The sequence below is a fragment of the Gigantopelta aegis genome, chromosome 6 (genome assembly GCF_016097555.1).
Source record: "Gigantopelta aegis isolate Gae_Host chromosome 6, Gae_host_genome, whole genome shotgun sequence".
Lineage (NCBI taxonomy): Eukaryota > Metazoa > Mollusca > Gastropoda > Neomphalida > Peltospiridae > Gigantopelta > Gigantopelta aegis.
In genome coordinates this window covers 60,890,911-60,913,718 of record NC_054704.1, presented here as the reverse complement: position 1 = coordinate 60,913,718, position 22,808 = coordinate 60,890,911, and the positions used below count along the sequence as shown (strand labels likewise).

Genomic DNA, 22,808 nt, shown 5'->3' with positions numbered 1-22,808 from the left:
CCTCCCCCAGAACAAAAATGGGTTCAGTTTAGGGTTAGGGTTAGGGTTAAGAAAATCATACAATAATAATAAGAGTAATTGATTTTGTGAAAATAAATAAAATTTGGGTATGGCAAAATACACGTTTCACTCTCTGGCAGAAACCCTGATATTACGCTTTGGTAGTCTTTCGGCCATATTGTTCACGAGAGTCTTGTACATCAAAGTTCGACGACTGCCTAACAGCGCATCTAAAAATGCACCTGGGAATGCGCGAAATCGCCTTAAAATAGGGTAGGGTTGCACTAGAAGAATCTCGGCACACATAGATGGGCCCAGACCACACATTCATATCGACACAGTGGTATCTTTATGGGGGCGAACTGGAACCTTTGTTGGGGCGAAATGGTTATGCACGTGGAGGCGAACTGACAGGAGGGGGGACAACTGGCAGGGGGCGAACTGGCTGGGGACGAACTGGCTTGAGAGAGAGAAACGTCTGATACCCAAACTGAGCACATAACGTCATGTTGAACGAGACTTACCCAGAGTGCATTTTTTTTTAGAAAAAAACAATATGGCGGCGATAGAGAATTTTGGATGAATTTGTTCCTCCTTTTTTTTTTTCACCCCATCGGTTCTTTGGATAAACATCAATCATAACGACGTTGACAAATTTTGGGTCTTGTTGCACTGTAAGAGAGATGGTATGTCGAATTCATTGTCTGCTATTTAGAGTTTACTATGTATGTGTATGATTTGCTTTCGAAACGATTCTTGGAAGGACTTTCCTTTGGTACTTGCACTAACCCTATTTATGATAAGTATTTATAATGTTCTTCATACGTGACAGTGCCAAAGGAAAGTCCTACCCAATAAAGTTAGAGGCATGACTTGGTGTCAGGACATTTCGGCCCCAGTACATGTTCGGCCCCAGACGTTTCGGCCCTAATGCAATATACGACGATCTAGTGGTCGTGTATACAGATATATCAGGGCTTCTAGATTATGGTAGCCCCACTCCCGTGGCTAGTGATATTCAATGTTGGGCTAGTAAATACCCAACGGCTAGTGAATTTTTGTTAGTCAAATGTTACTGTTACCGGACCACTCCGCTGGCTATCCAGAGGAGGGGCCCGTGACAGACATGCTTGAAACCCTAGTGGTATAGGAGCATGTAAATATATATTGGATTGTTACATCTATTTTGTAAATTTATATGAATATCCTGCCCTCACCCCACCTGCCAATGTTAGTGTTTTCAAGCTCTATCTCCTGTTTTAGGTGACATATCCGATTATTACTATTATTTAGTAAAATTGTATTAACTTAAAGTAAAGTAGGGCTAGTGAATTTTTAATCAGGGCTAGTACATTTTGTAAATCACTGATCCCAAGGCTAGTGGATTTTATAAAAATTCCAGAAGCTCTGTATTTGCTGTAATTGGTATAGTAACACTTTAGAGGGTCACATACACCGGTAATAATGTAAATAAAATACAAATTTGTAACATTAATTTGTCGAATAACATTCAGTGTGCACAAACATGCGTGCTTACATACATACATACAATAGGCCTACATACATACAACGTGACACGCACACACATAAACATGTACGTCATTGCGTGCATGTAGAATATTACTGATAAATGATATGGTGATAAAATAAGGAAGCAAAACTTACGTTTAGTATGTTTAGACTTTCATGTTTGTATATTACATTTTAACATTGTTTCACTAACCATTCAAGTGGTAGAGAGTGATACAAGACAGAACTTAACCCACTATGCCATCAGAAACAACTCAGACTAGGTTCAGGAATTGTGCATCCGTATGTGTTTTTTCTGTTTCTTTTAAATGCTAGAACACTGAGGTGTGTGCCCAGGACAGCTTGGTTGAACTTTAATGGGATATAAGCACGAAAATAAAGTTGAACTGAACTAGAACATGTCTTAATGGTGCTACTTTCAATTTACCTACCCGCCTCAGTGGCGCAGTTCTTAAGCCATCGGTCTCCAGACTGGTAGGTACTGGGATCGGATCCCAGTCGAGGCATGGGATTTTTAATCCAGATACTGACTCCAAACCCTGAGTGAATGCTCTGCAGGGAAAACATTCTTTGTGATCGTACCTAATTTCTGTACACATGTAACCCCTATTGACGTCAAACATCAGTGGTTCCAATTCTAGCCGCATGTAAAGCGCCCCTATTATGGGAAGGGTATATATATGGAAATATAAGTAGAACAAATGTAAAACCATCAATGTCAGTTGTTTTTGTTTATTCCTTAAAATTACCGATATTGGGTCCACACAACTCGTAGTAGTGCATGAGCACGTTAAGACGACACTTTTCTTAACGTGCACAGCGAGTTGCTTCCCTTTACTTAGCAAATTTAACTTGGCAGGGACATTGTTAGGGTTGTCGTTGAAGATTTATTTGGTTAATAATGATGCAAGTACTTCAATCGGAATTTTGTGAGTACGGTAGGTTATACATTTTTGGTTTGTGTGTCTATTTGTTGCACCAATTCGGTTTAGAAATGGTTGAAACATGGTGCCACAACTTTTGAATACCAGCTATATATAGGGTATGTAACAAGATCTGGATGTAGTGAAAACCACAATACGTCCCTCTGGACTAAACTCGTAGATATTGACTTAAAATGAATGATTATGAATTAACATTCAGTGCATGTCACATGACCTCACACGTGCCAGATCAAGGCCATATCATTTAATTTTTATGATTGTTAAGCCCCCTGTTAAAATTTGTTTTCAATTATATTATATCTGCAAAAGGTATGCTATATTTTTGTGTCTCTACTTTAGTAAATAGTATTTATAATCCATTCATAACAATTGTAAATAATTTTGAGTGTATAAATTGTGTTAATTAAGAATCAGTGCATTAAAAAAAAATGATATTTTACAAACTGTTCACTGGTATGAACATAATGCCTATCAGTAATGACATCAAGTGTTAGCGATGGGTGTTGGTTAAATGCCGACTGGTCCAGAACGCTTGACAAACTGAATTTTGTCCTTAAAAAAAAAATTAAACAAAATTTTCATCAACTGTGCATAGTTAAGACATATTTTTTCATGTAGTGGTCTTAAAAATGGAAAATGACAAATCATACATGCATGGTACGATACATGCACCTGAACGCAGTTAGAAATATTGCGCTCTTTTTCTGTTTACTGGAGGGTGCTTCACTTTTCAGGGCTTCTCGAATTTTTACAAAATCTAATAGCCATGGGATCAGTGATTTTAAAAATCTACGTAATAATCAGATATGTCACCTAAAGTGGGAGATAGAGCTTAAAAGCACTAACATTGGGGTGGGGGCAGGATATTCATGTTTACAAAATCAACTTAACTGCAACATTTGACTTCTTTTTTTTTCACTAGCTGTCGGGCATGACAATAGTAGTTATTTACTAGCCCAACATTGAATATCACTAGCCATGGGAGTGGGGCTACCATAATCTAGAAGCCCTGCTTTTGTTTACTAGAATGGATTTGTTTTACATCCAAATTGTAGATTTTTTACATCAAATGATTACAATCTATTTTGTTTCATGTATCATAGCTAAAAAAAAGAATAGTATTATTACTGTAAAAATCGTATTTATGTTTTGTCATTAGGTGAACGCAGTTTGGGACGTCAATGGTATCTAATATTTAACGTCAAATACGTTACTAACAGAATGATGCCATTAATAAATAATAATTGGCTTTTTTGCAATAAAGGGACCGATTCAATATGTTATCCTACAATTAAATATTGTAACAATATTGTGTAATTAACTATATGATTATACGTGTTGATATTAAGCAATAATGTGCATTATATATCGTTGAATATGCATACCAAGCCAAATGCCTTAATTGTCCCTTCCTTTAAGTCTTTAAAAATTAAGTGAAATTAAATCATGTTGCACTGAAGATTCTCACAAATAATGAGTATTTATGATTTAGGAATATATTTTTAAATTATGTTGAGTGTTTAACTAATTTTTAACTTGCATAATCAATTAAGTTCACAATGAGACATAACACTGAAGATAGAATTCTACCAATATTATAACATACTACTCTTCTAGGGGTGCTTTACATTCAGTAAGGATTCTCTGTAGTGTCCTAACAAAATAATTAATATAGAAACTTTGTGGTAAAATGTAACTTGCCCACACCTACTAGTAAGTGATTAAATGTCAACAGTAATACCAACGTGTAATATGAATATGATATATTTTTGCAAATTACTATTTTATTACTTTTTGTTTTTAGAGTTTACGGTACAATTCGAGGGAGAAAAAACAACATTTCAGTCAATTATTTCCTAAACTTTACTTGTACAAACAAGTCATATATAATAAACAAATTAAGTTACATTGAAACATAATACAAGTTGCAAACTTGATACTGAAATGTTAATATTTTGAAAATAAATATGTGCAGTTGATTGGTTATGGACACTACCAGATGTTACATGAACAGTAGATTTGCAGAGCGATGAGTGTAGTTTCTGTAACCACCCTTTGTTGACAGATGGAAAAAATGTCCTAACTTTTTTGTCAGTAATATTTAGAAACTTTGAATATTATATACATCAGACAAATATAAGTTTGAGTACCACAATTAAACTTTATTTTTGGACCCATGTAGAAGTGAATGGTGAACTTTATTGTACAAAAGCTGAATATATAAAACAATTAAATAATAAAAAACCCAATAAAATAATAATAAATAAAAACTTGCTGGTTCTACGGTAAACATTAAACATTTCCTCAGCACACTCGCCCACCTACTCTATTTTGCTTGTTTTGAGAACTAATATATACATAACCAGGTTCTAGATTATGGTAGCCCAGCTCCCATGGCTATTGATATTCAATGTTGGGCTAGTAAATAATTACTATTGCCATGCCCGACGGCTATTGCACTTGATTTTTTCAAATGCTGCAGTTTGTATATTTTGTAAATATGAATATCATAAAAATGTAAGAGCCTTACAAAATCCTGAGGAAAAACCTGTACATACATCGCAATCTTATGTTAAAATTGTTGTTTAAATATTTGTTGTTAAAACTCAACTTGTGCTTAGCTTGTGCAAACACTAAATTCAAATTTATGTGGAACTGAAATATAGACTTATTACACATGGCTTTGGGTCTTATGTGTGTAACACATTTTTATGAAAAGTGAGATAAGAAACCTGCTGCTACCACAAGGATTCATTCAAATACATACATGCACACATTCTCAAAGACCATATAGCTCACAATTCAAAAGGTTGAAGCAAAGTATTGAAATTGTTTTTGTGTTTTTTTCAAATATTTTAGGGAGCAAATGCATCCCAGCTGGAGAAGGAAATTGGTTCAGAGCAGTTCCCAGTCAATGAGCATTATTTTGGACTGGTCAACGTAAGTGTTTGATCTGTTTTCAGCTGTAATTTGATCATGGTTTCAGGGCTTGAAGCTAATATTTTGTCCTAGGCACACAGTAAAAGCAAACTAGGAGTAAAAATTTGTTTTAAGTGCACTTTAATTAATTTTCATTATTATTCATACTTACCTAGTGCTAGTACAACAAACTATACCTCCCACCCACCCACCCCAGGGAGGACTTCCAGTGGTGGACTTTGAACCGAGATTGAGGTTACAGGTAGCCTGTGCAAGGACATCACTACGCATATCCGGCAAGGGAGAGAATTCTGCAATGTGAAGGTATGACTCGAGTTGAATAGCATACTTGTTATGCTAGCACTAGATAAATATGAATAATAATGAAAATTAGAAACAAATGTTATAATTATTAGACTTGTGTTTACTTCAATTTTAGTTTGGGAATACATGTTATTGCAACTCGGTGCTCCAAGCCCTGTATTTCTGCCGTTCGTTCCGTGAGAAGGTCCTACAGTACAAACAGCATCAGAAGAATCAGAAGAAAGAGACATTGCTTACTTGTCTAGCTGACCTCTTCTGCAGCATAGCAACACAAAAAAAGAAAGTGGGAACTATTGCACCTAAGAAGTTTATTACAAGACTACGAAAAGAAAATGGTATTCTAATCTATGTTATTGTTATCTACAATATTATGTATATATTATGTATTTTTAGAAGCAAGATGCATAATGTGTCTTACTCACCAGGACCAACAAATTAAGTATGCAGCATTATGTACAAATTATATTTTTAAAAAGCAATATGGTTGAAGAGATGTTTTTAATTTTGTTTTTATCTATAAAATTATAAATGGACCTACAACTTTCACAACATAAAACATATAGGATACAGCTTTATCATAAGTTTTTGTGTTATGCATTAGGCAAAACTATATATATATATATATATATATATATATATTGCTGGTCAGTGTGCACATCTAGTGATCTTTGCTATACAAATCTGAAAACATTGGTTTAATAGATATCTTCGAAGACGTGCCAATCCCATCAAAATTCCTTTGCCAATTTAAATTATTTTAAAATAGAAACAGTCCACTTTTGTAAAGTACTAGATGCCAACATCTGATAAGGCTAACTCATTTATACTGTTCATATAGTTATGGGGAAAAAATGGAATTTAATTAAATAGTGTCTTCTATAACCTACACAAATGAACAATGTAAATTAAGTTTTTTTTAGATTATCCTTTTAAATCTTTTGTTTTGACAGATTTAGTACATATAAATCAAATTGTCCGCATCAGTGTGTGTCATAATTATATTCCTATAGCACTGCTCCTGAAATTTTTGAATAACTCCATTCCTGAAAGGGAAAAGAAGTCAGAATACACTAATGAACCCAACAACATAAAATTAGAACAAAACATTATTGGTTTATTGGTTCATTTTTGCAACATGTGTCTCTACATTTACATGTACTAATTACTTCATAAATTAATAATGCTTGGTTTTCACTTGCTGTAGCATTTTGATGAGAGTGATTTTTCACTTGCTTAAGTGTTTTGAGGTGTGTGATTTTTCACTCACCTTTCTTGCTTTGTCAGCATGTTTCGGGTCGCTCGTCAGCTGGAAGCATGGAACATCTTTATCTATGATGGTGTAAGGTTTTGAGCACCATGTAGATAAAGGTAAGGGTCACATCACGGTAGCACATCAGGCTGTCACTTTTCCTTTTGCAAGGAAAGCACATCCAGTGACTTTAAGGAAGGGAGGTTGGGACAGGAATTTATCTTTACCAAAGATATACCATTCATGTATAAAATGGAAAGTATTTTCCTGTACCAAAGGCAACCCAAATACTCAAATTTTGAATCCATGTAATGTAATGATGGAACTTGCTTATTAGAATGACAGGTATACATGTGTCAACATCTGCATACATCTTAGCTATTCACAGTTACATTTAGAATTGATGTAGCATTAACAATGGGTGAGAACCATGCATTTTAATGCAGGTACTTGAAAGTTATTGAGAAATCCCTGCATGGAAGGGGGAGGGGTATTTGTAGATCCTCCATGGCCAACAGGTGGCACTGCTAACTTGGATCCATAACTGAAAATGTTTGTAATGGGTCAAGGTATATACATGTATGTACCATGTTTCATGTGTTTAGTTTTAACCAAAAGTGCACAATTATTTTGTTAGCCGCCCCTCTGAAAGTGGGTGGAGGACATTTGTAGATTATCCTTGGCCGTCAAGGGGCATTGGGTCCATATTTGAAACTGTTTGTAATGGGTCACGGTATCTATGTGCAAATTTCATGTGTTTAGTTTTAGCCAAAAGTGCACAATTATTTTGTTAGCTGCCCCACTGAAAGTTGGTGGAGGACATTTGTAGATTGTCCCTGGCCATCAAGGGGCATTGGGTCCATATTTGAAACTGTTTGTAATGGGTCACAGTGTCTATGTGCAAATTTCATGCTTTTAACCAAAAGTGCACAATTCAGCTTCACCACTAAATGTGTCTATGTTCAGAACAACATTGGGAATTTTATTGTACAGAAGTAGCTCGCAAAATGGAGTTTAAACTGACAATTTTTACGTTGTTTTCACCAATTAACACATACATGTAGCCATTTATGAAAACTCATTTGTAACAACCTTATTTTAATCCAAATACCGATAATACTTCATTTATTTAGAATGAATTTTTTTAATGTATTTTATTCCAAGATAAAAAATTTAAATGAACAAAAGATTTAACCTCTGTTTATAAATACTGAATAATGTGACTTCCTACTCAGTGGTAAAGTGCTCGCCTAATGCACTGTCTGTCTATGATCGATCCCTATCAGTCTATGATTAATACCTGTCGGGCCCATTGGGCTATTTCTCGTCCCAGTCAGTGCACCATGACTGGTTTATCAAAGGCTGTGGTATGTGCTATCTTATCTTTGGGATTGTGCATTTAAAAGATCCCTTGCTACTAATGAAAAAATGTAACAGGTTTCCTCTCTAAGACTATGTCAAAATTTCCAAATGTTTGATATCCAATAGCCGATACTTCAACTTGACAGGGACAAAACACCAGCCTGTATCATTGTTACAAGCTGAAACCTCTATACCAGTTCTACTGGCCAAGTTACATAACTTTTATCACTTTGGATAAGGTGGGAGAGTAAACAAAAAAGATAAACTTGTATTTGTTTACCTTTTTGTTGAATAAAATATGAAGCTGAAATGGTTTTAAGAGATGGACATGCTTATTTGATGTTTCAAGTAATCGTATATGCTTAATGTAGATTTTAAAATATAAATGGTTAATTTAGTTGTTATCTTTAAAGAAATTTAATTGGCACATCTCTGCTGACTGACATATTCACACTAGGTGGTAATGAAAAAGAGTGAGTGTGAAATTGTCTGATACAAGTTTTTAATTAGCTTTTTGGCAAATTAGGGGGAAAAAGTATTCCTTCAACATATCATCTGATTATGGTATTATATAAGCTAATGGTTTAAGTGAAAAGATAGTTGCTTGCAAGTTGTTTGCTATTACCTCTGACAAAAGCTGCATATATATCATAGAAACATGTACATGAAAAGCTTCAATAACTGTATAATCAAAGTACAGAATTTGTCTGTTTCATATAAAAAATCCCAGTTGCTACTGATGGAAAAAGGTGGCAGGTTTTCTTTCTAAGACTGTCAGAATTACCAAATGTTTGACTTGACATACAATAGCTAATGATTAATAAATCAATGTGCTCTTAAACAAAACAAACTTTTTTAACTTTTCCTCCTCATTTTGCCATGGTGGGTGACATGTTGTTCCTGTTTGTTTGACTTGAAGTTACATTTTGGCCCTTAATGGCATTTGGATTTGTGTTTTTCAGAGCAGTTTGACAACTACATGCAGCAGGATGCACATGAATTTTTGAACTATCTACTCAATACAGTTGCTGATCTCTTGCAAGGTACCTGGGTGCATGCTTAGAACACTTGATAAAGCTTTAAAATCGAGACACAAATATTTAATGACATCACATACATACAATTTGTGTGGCATTGCCATGACATTAACGTTTTAAGACATTGTTAAAGTCTTGAGTCTAGACTAAAAGTTTTATACGCACTTAAATATTTTAGTAGCCATTCACTTTCTTTACAATGTTATGCATGTTAGGTTTTAGTGTTACTTGATAATATGATAATATAAAAAAAAACTTTTGGAAATACCCAAAATGTTATAAACTAATCATAAGACTATATAATCTGTCATCTTCATAGGAGAACCAAAATTGGTTGTATCCATGCTTTGTAAAAAGGAGAGTAGTTCATTATTAGCCTTTTTTAGATTAATTCTTTGGGGTAAATTTGCTATCATTTTCTCAGTTTGAAGTGTCTGTCCTGTTCTATTTTTAGAATTGTTTTTTGTTTTTTTTTAATAAATCATTTTTGTGTACATCAAGTAACTGATGTGAATTTTAATTCCAAAACCCATTTCAATTTCTACCTGCTTATTAAATATATTTATGAATACAATATTTCGAATATGGCCTCACACATAAGAGATTTAGAAATATGTGTAACCATGCATGGGTTAAAACATGCAGTCTATGGAAATATGTCTGACTCCATGGATATATTTCACTTTTAACCTAAGGTGACAAGAATAGATTACGTTTATATATGAAGAGTTCAGATGCAGAAACCGATAAATCCATTTTAGTAATTTTCTGCAAAAGAGTTTGTTTTTTATGCTTTCTTTGTAAAACATATCAAGTCCACAATGTGTGATCTAAAGTTGAAATAAATAAAGTAAACAAAGGACAGAATTTCTGAAAAACGAGTATGAAAATCAGAACATAACGCCTGGAACTGAGGAATAATAGTAAAGTAGTTTTTTTTTGATAAAATGGTGTTTGGTATGTAGTTATTTCTGTCATTGTATTGTAGCAGGGCAGAACGTAGCCCAGAGGTAAAGCACTCACTTGATGCACGGTCGGTCTAGGATGGATCCCCATCGGTTGGCTCACTGGGCTATTTCTCGTTCCAGCCAGTGCACCACGACTGGTATATCAAAGGACATGGTATGTGCTATCCTGTCTGTGGGATGGTGCATATAAAAGATCCCTTGCTGCTAATCAAAAAGAATAGCTCATGAAGTGGTGACAGCAGGTTTCCTCCCTCAATATCTCCCTCCATATGTCCGACGCCATATAACCGTAAGTAAAATATGTTGAGTGCGTCGTTAAATAAAACATTTCCTCCTTCCTTATATTGCAGCAGAAAAGCTTGGAAATAAACCTAAACCTTCTAGTGATGGAAAGACCAAAGCTGATACCACGTGGGTACACGAAATCTTTCAAGGGACATTAACAAATGAAACGCGCTGTTTGAACTGTGAAACAGTAAGTCTTATTTTGCCAGATACAGTGATTGTATGTAGTTTAACACATTTGCAATAAACAAGTACAAGATGGTTAATTATGAAAATCATTCATAATTGACCACTTGTGAAAATCACTTTACTGCTAAGCACTTTTACTTTTGGAGTCCTTTTTTGTTATTAAACAGAACTTTAAGAAATGTCAATTCATTATCAACACAAAAAGACCAAATACTGTAAATCAGAAAATGTTAGCAAGCATAAAATTTTACTGAATTTAGCGAGGCCATACAAGATGCTAATTTTTCATAATGCTAAATTTAAAGAGATGTACAGCAGACTGTTCTAAAAGCTTTTGTGCGATTGTTTGGTCGGTGAATAACTAAACACACAACAATGGTTAGATGCTGTTGATTAAACCAAGAGGATACCAAATAACAATTGTTAGTTAGTATGCACATTTCTGCAATTTTTAACTAAATGTACATTGTCTGTATCCTGATGTTAACAGTAGTCAAACATATTATTTCAGCTGATCTTACAATATAAACTTATTCCTTTTTTAGTTTCTAATGTGACGACCTTGCTAATATATCACTTATTTGGATTTCGCAATTTTTTAAGATTGCTAAAATTTTATGACTATATCAACAAGATAAAAAATTGCAACTTAAATGATATTTCTCTCATGAATTGAGATTTACAACAAAAAACCCGATTAGGAATAATTTTTAGGAAAAATTTGATAGCAATTTAAAATGGACAGATCAGGTTAAACAAGTCAATTCCTCAAATTTACTGTTAGAGACAAAACAAAATATCTACTGTTACTGAGTAATTTTAAAAATTTTTAAAATTAAAATAATTTAAAAAAATAATTTTTAATTGTTTAAACTTTAAAGGGATGTTGTTGGCACTTAAATTATGTTAACTACCTCATCAGTTTTTTCAGTATTGAACTGTCTTTTGACTTGCCTAAAATAAAAAACCCATAAAAGTTATGTTCAAAAGTTTAACCTAAATTTTATGTTATAACATTTCTTGTTACCAATGAATAATCATGATGCAGTTGTTTGGATCTTATTACTGTATTAAAAGCATATGTAAAAAAAATGTTGTATTTTAAGTGATATTTTTAAATACTGGTTTATGATTTAAACTATTATAAGTTTGCTTGCTAGAAATATGTAACGTAATGTTAGTGTTACTATTTTGATGTGTGGAATATATATTGGCAGGTCAGTAGTAAGGATGAAGACTTCCTTGACCTCTCGGTTGATGTTGAACAAAATACATCTATTACCCACTGCTTACGAGGCTTTAGTAACACAGAGACCCTGTGTGCTGAACATAAATATTACTGTGAAGTCTGCTGTAGTAAACAGGAGGCCCAAAAGAGGTAACAAAACACTTGACTTTAGTGCATGCATTTGGTGCCGTCTTTGACATGTTGTGACTTGTTGTCTCCAACTCTATCACTAGAAGAAAATATACAAATAATTCTTCCTTTTTTTTTTATTATGCTGATATTATCTATGATCTAACAGACACTTTCTCTTAAAATGTTAAGTTAGATTATCTTCATACAGTTTCTGGTTCTGTTTGCGAAACATCTCATCAATTACTATATAAGAAAGCTGGTTTCATACAAATCTCTACGAGCAGTGATTTACAAACATAGACATAAACTATTACCCACCTTATTGACCTTAAATTGACCTTGTTCTGCTGCTAAAATCCATATACATGTAACATATACATATTTTTGTTGTAATTCTTTTCAGATTCTTTCTTTCTCTCTATGATAAAATTATGGAATAATATGTTGATTGATATCATCAATTCTTTATCATTCTCAAAATCAAATATAAATATTGGACCCACTGTACATTTTATCTTATGAGAAAGATATTACATAGCTGACTCCATTGGAGTAAAAGTGACTAAAATGGTGATATCATTAGCATGATAGATGACAATCCATCTTGTACTTATGGGCACCCTATTGAAGGTTATTACTATATTACATAGGGCATTAGCCAAAGCTTCTGTGAGGGCTAGTAACTTTCTCAAACATTTCTCGAACACAGAGTTCACAAAACACGTTTGTCAAATTATCATAATTTCAAATACACTTTCCTAGGGTTTAGTATAATAATACCATATTAAAATCTGTCCAGAACATAATTATTAATCGCAAACGTTTTAAGACTAATATAACTATATTAAATAAATCAAATAAAATAAATGCATGCATCATTTGCCATTTTTTAATTATTAATCCTGTTATACTTCATAATTGACTTTTTCTTCTTTCTTTTCAGAATGCGGGTAAAAAAATTGCCACAAATTTTGGCCTTACATTTAAAGAGATTTAAATATATGGAGCAATACAGCAGATATATCAAAGTTTCTTACCGAGTTGTCTTTCCCTTGGAGCTCAGGCTTTTTAATACAGTAAGTCATCATATAAAGTTATTTCTTTTCACATTACCTGTCCTCAAACAAGGGCACCTCCCCCCCCATGCAAGTGGTCTGGTCCGAACATCCCAACAGCCAATGGGATGGCCTAAATTCTTCTACTGCATACTGCTCTCTAGTTCTGGTCACATGACTGTAACTTCCTTCTTTTTCTCTTCGCTAAAGGGTCTGGACGTCCTTTTGCTTGGCTCTGTTTTGGAGTCAACTTTTTATAAGACCTTTGGTTTTATATTCGTGTTTGGGTGAAATGTTTTTCACCTTCGTTTTCGTTAGCTTTTGTTAGCTTTTGTATGTCTTTTCGCGTATTTCGCTTGACTTTCCAAGCGTTTATTTACATGAAATGTTGTTATATTGCCGGTTGTGTCATGGTTGGTTTTTGCTTTCTCTTTCACAGATTGAAAAATTGTTATCATGTCTGATGTTAATGTTCAGTGACTTGTACGAGTGTGTTTACGCTGTAAGAAGTTTACTGCCGGCGGCGACCCACACGACTTATGTCTGGGTTGTGTTTCGTGTGCCCTTACTTCAAGATGTGACCTTGTTCGGGGTTATCAGATGTCGCGTTCGCGGCTTACTTGAAGGTGTCAGCGAGGGCCAAGAAGGTGGAATTTTCGCCTTCCATAGCAGACTTCGTGGCGGAAGTGTTACGCTCCATTTTATTGTCCATGCTTCAAGAAACAATGGCGTCGATGGTGACTGTACCCAAACCGGCGGTTTCGGGGTCAGGTCCGGTTCCAGTCCCCTCTTCAGGGGTGGCTTCTTCAGCTCCACCGATACCTAAGACTTCGGATGACAGGCCTGCGGTCTCTACACAGCCCTCTAAGAAGCCGGCTTATTCAGATAGACGCTCCACGGATTCCAAGGCTCAGCGATCTTCGGCGGGGAAGTCCTCTTCGGTGCATAGGAGCCAGGACCGTAGCTGCTCCACACGACCTGTACGGCTCCCTACGGGTTCCACAGATCGTCAGCTCCGACCTTCAGTTGATGTGGCTTCCAAGGCCTCCGAGGGATCTAGACGGGACTGTCCACGGTCCGGTTTAACCGGCGGCTTCCATTACGGTAGATCGATTGGCCTGTGCTCGAGGTCTACGAGATTTTGGTGATGAAGCGCCTGCGGCATCTGTCATTGAAGAGCCTGACTCTACGGACCATATGACTATGAGGGATTGCTTGGCGGCCGTCTACGACATGTTGCCGTCCTTGCCACATCCACCGACACTGTCCAAGAAGGGACCGACACCGATGATAGCGACTTATGTCCCTCCGGAGGATGTGGTCATCCGTTCTACTCCGGTATCTCCATCGGACCATGACCAGAGCGACTGGCCTGTTCACGGGTGCTACGTGACTTATCTGATTATGTATCGGTTCTTGCGGTGCTGGAAGATCTGGATGTGGCGGACCACCTGTCACTGAGGGACTGTCTGGCTGTCATATCTGATATGCTACCGCCGCTGGCCCATCCACCGGTTTCAGCCAAGAAGGGTCCGGTTTCGATGATCGCCACGGAGGTTCCACCGGCAGATGTCGGCTTTCGATCGTTGCTGCCAGACAGAGCCCTGTAACGAACTGGAAGATTGCGTCATCGGCTCACCGTTAGGTACCGTCGTCCTGTGATCGATCGAAGTGGTACAGCGTCCAGGGTTCCACCGGCTCCTGCCGGTCCGTGTACATCATACCATCCACACCAGTCGGCAGCTGATCCGGCATTCAGGGTTTACACCGGCTCCTGACGGGACTGTCCACGGTCCGTGTTTCCGATTGCAGCCAGTACATTGGATCGAATTGCCTGTGCCAGGTTACTGAGCGATTTTCCAGATGATGCGTCGGCACCTTCCGTTATAGAAGATCCGGACACAGTGACCCACATGGCTGTGACGGATTGTCTCGCTGCGGTGTATATGCTTTCGTCACTGCACAGTCCACTGGCACCATTCGAGAAGGTTTCCGTTTGAGGACTGATCCGATGTTGAGGTTTATTTGAGTTGACTTCGTTTGTGCCGTTCCCCATTCGTCACAACGAACGTATCCCGTCTTCAACCTATCTGGTGTGGTGCCGGCCTTGGATGACACTGTTTCCGGCGGGACCAGACGTCTTCCTAGAACTTACAGATCGGCACGTCCTGTCGATTGCTTCAGTTCAGCGTAGATGTTGTACATGCTGTCCTATTTGATGTTTTCCTGGCGACCATAAATCCTCATGTGCAGGATGCCAGAGGATATGCCTTGTTCCAGCCGTCGACTTTGATGTTGGTCTACCTTATATCTTCCGTGACGTCGATGTACAATACGATTGCACACTATCGTCAACCGACTTGCCTGAAGCGATCCATTCTTGACTTTCAGCACAAGCCGGTAATCTTGGCAGACCTGTGGTCTACATATGGCTGTTTGCCGTGAAGGGGTTCGACGTTACAAGCGTTCCGGGTTGGTGACGAAGACAGTCTACTGGTCCGGTCACTTGTGTTGAGATTTTGTGCACCGATATTCTCTTGTTCGAGGAAGGTTCAGCGACATTCGGCAGATCGTTCTCTATATCCGGTGGCGATGCAAGACAGTTGCTACTTCCGCTGGTTCCGGAAGTCATCCAGTTGCCATCACGTGGTACGGGGTTTTTACCGTCACCGTTTTCCTATGGTTCATTGCGGCTTATCAACTCACTGATGTTCACTGTTGTTACCAATGCTGTCTAGATTGTCTCTGCTGCTGTTTCGCACCGGGTGGTGTGAAAGCCGTGGATTTTCGCCGGTTGCTGTTTTGCGTTGCTTCACTTCCACGTATATCAGGCATATAGTGTAGCAAGTTGCTACGCTGTTTTGGCTCTTGCCTGTATCACGGGGTCGCTGTTTCCGATGTCTTGATTCCTGAATCACTCTATTACTGTTTCATGAAGTATCTATTCAAGAGTAATGTTGACGTCGGCACAACATTTGATGCTTAGAGGTCGCAGTATCCAGTTTGTTTCTGAATCCATGCATTCAGTACAATAACGCAGATTTGCTGATCCGGTTACCAGTCGTCCTGTAGTCCAGTCCATGTTGGTGGCTGTGGTTTCCAGATGAAGCCAATCTACACATCAACCTGTTGGAGATGTTGGCAGTTTACAACGTCATCCTTCAATGGCGAGAGATGCTGTCAGGCTCCTCTCATATGGTAGCCACAGACAGTATCACTGCAGCGGCTTACATCAATCGCCAGGGCGGAACACACTCCAGCAGTCTGCTGCAGTTGACTTATCGTCTCTACAAGCTGGTCGACGAGATTCCACTGCAACTTCGGTCTCGCCATATTCCAGGGGTTTCCAATGTGCTAGCTGACACGCTGTCTCGCCCGTCGTCTCCACAGCCGACAGAATGGTTGCTCCATCCCGAAGCGTTTCGATGGGTGTGCGTCAAGACTTTGGACACCAAACATCGATCTCTTCGCCACACGATTCAACCATCAGCTGAGGGTTTACGTGTCTCCGGTGCCAGATCCCAAGGCTCTGGATCTCGACGCCTTGGCCATCAGCTGAGAACAGATGGAAGCGTACGCGTTTCCTCCACCAATCCTCCTTCCAAGGGTGCGTCACAGGTTTCAGCTGTACCATTGTCGCCTGTTGCTCATTGCTCCGATGTGGCCATCCAGGATGTGGTATCCAGATCTAATACATCTTGCCGATCCGGATCCTTTACCACTGCCATATTGGGATCATCTGTTATTGTCAAGACTATACCATCCTCGTCCACAGTTGTTCCAACTGCACGTGTGGACTTTATCTCCAAGAGTTTGAGGAAGAAAGGCTTTTCTTCGCAGTTCACAGCGGCCATTTTGACAGCACACAGATCATCTGCTACTGCGGCTTACAACATCGGATGGCTTTGCTTTCACCGATGGTGTCCGGCAAAAAAACTCAAACCTCAGACGATCCAGATACCTCGTCTCGCTGGTTTTTTGCTGTATCTGCGGACCACTTTACGATTGAAAGGGTCTACCATCGCTGGGTACGTTTCGGTCATCGCTACTGTTCGTGGTGTCGCTACTGGAATGAAGTTATCGGGTACTCCTGAGATCCATAAGATGATCAAGGGGTTTCGCCTTGAGGATCAAGTACATCGGTTTTGGCCTGAATCTGGTGTTACGAGCGTTATCGACCGCACCTTATGAGCCGATCGAATCCTCTTCCTTGCAAGACTTGACGCGGAAGACGGTGTTTTTACTCGGTTTTGCCATGGCTCCTCGTGTCTCAGAACTCCATGCTCTTGATGTGGACTTGGTACGTTTTCACTGAGATCGTCGTGCAGTCAACTTGGGGTTACTCATGAACTTTGTTGCAAAGAATCAGTTACCAGACCAAGCGCCTCGTTCGTATGTTGTGCAGGCCCTTTCCTCTATCGTTGGTCCAGCGGATGTTGAGGACTTGGCGTTGTGCCCTGTCAGAGCCCTGCACCAGTACATCGAGAGGACCAGATCTTTTCGCCCACGTCGCAAGAGACTTTTCCTCTCCTGTAACCAGAGTCGGTTGAGGGATATCACCAAGAACACAGTGGCCACCTGGATCCGGTCTGCTATCCTCACCACCTATCAGAAGGAGGGTTTACCTCCTCCATCTGCTACTAATCCGCATGAACTCCATGCCTTGGCGGCCACGATGTCCCTGCACTGCAACACACCCATTATCACTGGTTGTTTCTGGGCTACGGACTCCATCTTCGCCAACTATTATCTGAGGGATATCTCCACAGAGGACGTTGAAGGTTTCCATCATCTGGGTCCGGTTGTTGCTGCACAGACTCTGTTGAATACAAGCCGTCCTCGTCGCCGTTGATGTCTGTCAGATTCTGGGCTGCATACCTAGATGTCCATCGAATCGACAGGTGAGAATTGCTTAGACTTTTGTTCTTTTGCACAGTTCACGCACTGGTGCCGGAACTTTTGTCTCGATAACCTTTACCCTGCACTGCATGTGGTTATTTGTTGTCGTTATTGAACTAACAGTTCTTTGGTGTACTAGACAGAAAACACTCGGGGGGGCTTGTTTTGTTCAATGTTCTGACGGATGCACCTCATTACGTTGTCGCTTGTTATTACTAACACTTCAATACGTGAGGGGTTACCTAACACCTGCATCCCTGGTGGCTACGTCTTCCCACCCTGTCAGAACCAGCATGTGATGTGGCTTCCGCCTCCTGGTACATTTGTTCTGGGAGCCGTACCTGCCACTGCTGATGAATGCCAACCATTCTGGTTGTTGTTACTAACATCACCTGCATTGGTCTGCGACGGGCATCCCTAGGAGGAGGGCTTACCAGGGTTGGCCTCATTCTTCCACTAGTAAGCCTCTTTCTGGTTTGGGGAGTTGTCATAAGCATCTACGGATCTCGGCACCCACCACCATCTGTTGAATGCTGCCCTTGTTTGAGGACAGGTAATGTGAAAAGAAATGGAGAAAACTTGGGAGTGTTTTCTCTTTTATAGATACATTACCTGTCCTCAAGATTTCATCCCGCCCGGGCCTCCCTTCTTCCTGTTCTCTGTGCGATGCTCTCAGGAAAAAAGAAGGAAGTTACAGTCATGTGACCGGATCTAGAGAGCAGTATGCAGTAGAAGAATTTAGGCCATCCCATTGGCTGTTGGGATGTTCGGACCAGACCACTTGCGTGGGGGGGGGGGGGGGGGAGGTGCCCTTGTTTGAGGACAAGTAATGTATCTATAAAAGAGAAAGCACTCCAAGTTTTCTCCAGTTTATAGTTGATGGATGTTCATCACAGTGCATTGAAAACTTTAATGGCAGCCGAGACATTTAATTCTGTAGAATTTTTGTTAAAAATAGGTGTAATTTTTTTTTTTTATACAAATGTTTGTGAGAACACCATGCATCATTTATAATCTCACAATCATGGCAATAACACAAATGTGTTATCAATTTAAAGACATTTGATTGGTGCTCCTACGTGATAACCTGGTGGCCACAGCCATACCATCCATTGAATTAGCGTGACCGAAACTGATTGCACTGTGAGTTTTAAATTAACCTAAAACTGATTGAACTGTGATGCATATGTTAACTGCAAAACAAATTTTTAACTTGGTTTTTGAAGATATGTGAAAAATAAAATACTACATATGTGTCCATTAGATACCATCGATTTAACATCTCATTGTTTAAAAATGTATCCAACTTGATTTTTCTCATTAGACAGGTTGTAAGATAAATGATATCTAAAGGCCTCTCATATAGTATTCTCTATTTAGAACCCAAGACGTAATTGTAATTAGGAAGACTGCCACTTCTTGTTTTATAAGCCTTGATATGCCAATGTGATAAACATAAAATAAAGATTTTTTCATTGCCCAAATACAGTATAACTTTTATTATATGTGTGAAATGAATCAATGTATAGAATTTTATTGAGTTTTTAAAAATACTGGTTAAATTACATAACAAATGGCTTTTTAAGTCTCGAATGGCAGATGGGTATGTTGTGTTTCTGTATGTGCCACTTTTATGTAATATTTTGTTAGGAGTTTTTTTTATTGATTATATACTTCTAACAACTTTTTCCAGGATGGTATTTAGAGATTTGAAAAGTTGGCTACAGTGATATATGGTACTGCCCATCTTATTTCCGTTTAGTTTCGATTTGTTGAGCTGACTTCATGCATGTGTTATGGGTGTATTATGAAAACCTATAGATTAAACTTGGGGTAAATACATGTATTTTTAAGACAATATATATTCATATATTTGAGTTTTAGCAATTCTCTCTTGTCTTGCTCTCTCCCCTCCCCCACTTTTTTTGCTACTATAGTAATTAAGTCTTGTTTGTAAACTAGACATATTTAAAAAAATTATTTATTGACAAACCTGGGCCAAATATTCATGTACCTACCTACAAAGTCCAGTGCCCTGTATATAATATACATACATACATGGTTATCTTGATATATTTTTGTTTCAGTCTGATGATGCATGTAATCCTGAAAGAATGTATGACCTAGTAGCTGTTGTGGTACACTGTGGAAGTGGTCCGAACAGAGGTCATTATATTAGCATTGTCAAAAGTCATGGATTCTGGCTTCTTTTTGATGATGATATTGTAGATGTAAGTATCCTTTGTTCTTAAATAATTGATGAAATAAAATGGAAGTTAACACAATATTCTGTTACAGTGTAATTAGGACAGAAGCCAATGTTTGTCCTTGTTATCATATGATTATTAGTTGTTTTGTAAGTCAAGGTACAGTTACTGAAAGCATTGCAAGTTCTCATATAATAGTGCTGATGAGCTTACTTTGTAACAACGTGTGCGTGTATGGTAACACATGTAATGCTTATTCTTAATAAAAATCAGGGGCCCGTTCCACAAACAAATTGTAGCTAAGGTTAATTGTAGTGACATACGGTGCATTTTACAAGTGGCACATGTAAACATTACAACCGTGCCACAAAGCAACCTCGTCCCAATCATAAATTTTCACCATAATTTGCTACAATAGTATTTATTATTTAGTAAGCATTGCCGCATAGTGTAATAAGTTGGAGATCATAGGAAAAGTTAGTCACGTGGTTGATATTTACGACGATAGTGGTGCTAAGATCATTTAGTAGAACGAGGTCCATATCTTTTTTCTTTCTTTTTTAATTTTATTAGAATAGAAATAACCCTATTACAGTGAACCTCTTGTGTTGGATTGCAATTTTTAAAAGTCGCCATTTTATACACATTTGACTGTTGTGTTTTGACAGTATTGACAGTTTTGTCACTGTATTGTAACTTTTTTTATATCAATACAGAACATAATTATGCAACAAATTGAATATTCCAACCTGGACCAAGGTTGTTTGATTCAGAGGGGTTTACTGTATATTTCCCGATTTTCTGATGTATATCATTGGTTTTACTTTTGCAAATTTCCAGTTTAATGGCACTGCTAAATGTGAAACTGTAAAGACATTATGTACAATGATAATTAAGATCTTGTTTCTTCAAGCACTATAAATAGGAAAATACAGTAGGGTTATCTCCAAATATAACAAATATAATATAATAGTTTTCTTTTATTTCAGAAAATTGATGCTTCACAAATAGAAGAGTTTTACGGAATTCCTTCAGACATGCAAAAGAACTCTGAGTCCGGCTATATTCTGTTTTACCAGTCTAGGGAGTAATAATCACAGTTTTGATGTGTTCTGAATGGCAAAAACAGGTGTTTCGTCATAGTGAACAAAGAGAAGTGATTGATAATGTTTGTATTCAAAGATAATTTTCAGTATAAATTGTCCTGTCTGTGATAGCACCACAAACTGAAGAAAAGGGTTAGTTCTATAAACACCTTTCACTGTGATGTTACCTTTAGATGTAGCACAAAACAGTCACTTAAAAAGTAAAAATTATATCAGTTATAATTTTGTGATTATACATGTGTATAGTGTCTGTGTCATTGTACTAATAAGACCAAATTGAAACACAATTTGTACAGTTCATTAAAATTATTATTAAAAGTGAATGTATTTTTGAAGTTGAGTTAGTCAACTATAACACTAGTTTTTGAACTTTCTCATTCATTGTTTATAACATAGTCATGTTTAAATCCATTCAAGGTCCATGGCACACATCTCAGCTACATGTATCTGGGCTGCTTGTCTAATTATTTGTTAGTGGTTAGTGAGAGAGAGAGGTTAATGTAGTGGCCTCACCTACCCATTCATCAAAACTTAATCTGGGTGGATCCCATACTGGGAATGTGAACACAGTACCTACCAGCTTTAAGTATGTTGGATTAACAACACCATTAGTAAAGTTGGTGCTGTACTACATACACAGAAACTGATACTGGTATATTAACTGCTATAATTAGATCACTAGGTCTAATTGTTTCAAAGTTTCTGATAGATCCACTAAATGGAATTTCTTGTGCGTGGGCATATCGAACTAGGAAGTACTATTTTTGTTTAAATCTTCTTTTTTTGTCTTGATGAAGTCACAAAACAAGAAATAGATTTTAGCTCCTGTGTTAAGTTTCACTTTTAGTTCCATTTCTTGCAAACTATGTCCTAAACCAATAAAACTTGGTTTTAAAGTTGCATCGGAGTATCTTCACCTCAGTTAAGTTGTTTTTTTAGACTTATTAAATAAAATGTTTAATTTTTAAAAATTTGTTTTAACATGTATTGAAATGAATATCTATGGATGCATCTAGAGTGCCACCAAATCAGTTTGTGGTTGGTGAACCACCTACAAGAACTTGTAACAAATGATTGATACAAATATAGTAACATGAAATTAACAACACTGAGATTGCTGATATCCCCTCAAAGTTTTCTTTCATGTTGGCTAGGTTCCTTTGATTTACCTAGGTCCAAGTAAAAACACATTATCAACAAATAAAAATTGTCTTGGATGCCATTTTATGATCCAGAAATTGTAATTTTTTGAAGGAAAACAAATATTGAAACTAAATTAGGATAGTGCAGACGAGTTTGATGAGGTATTAATGGTATTGATAGTATAAATGCCTAAACAGTAGAATCAGAAATTGATGTTATCATAGCAACAAG

At 37.5% G+C, this 22,808-nt stretch overlaps 1 protein-coding gene across 1 annotated transcript; it reads left to right on the top strand.

Moving 5' to 3' along the window:
* The first annotated feature begins 529 nt into the window (after positions 1-529).
* LOC121374161 (ubiquitin carboxyl-terminal hydrolase 46-like) lies at positions 530-21,757 on the top strand. Its single transcript, XM_041501129.1, has 9 exons — positions 530-686; positions 5,334-5,414; positions 5,833-6,052; positions 9,291-9,371; positions 10,684-10,808; positions 12,025-12,185; positions 13,111-13,243; positions 20,209-20,352; positions 21,318-21,757. Exons 1-9 carry the CDS (start codon positions 684-686, stop codon positions 21,417-21,419), a joined length of 1,050 nt encoding a protein of 349 aa, XP_041357063.1. The 5' UTR covers positions 530-683; the 3' UTR covers positions 21,420-21,757.
* Positions 21,758-22,808: the final 1,051 nt, after the last annotated feature.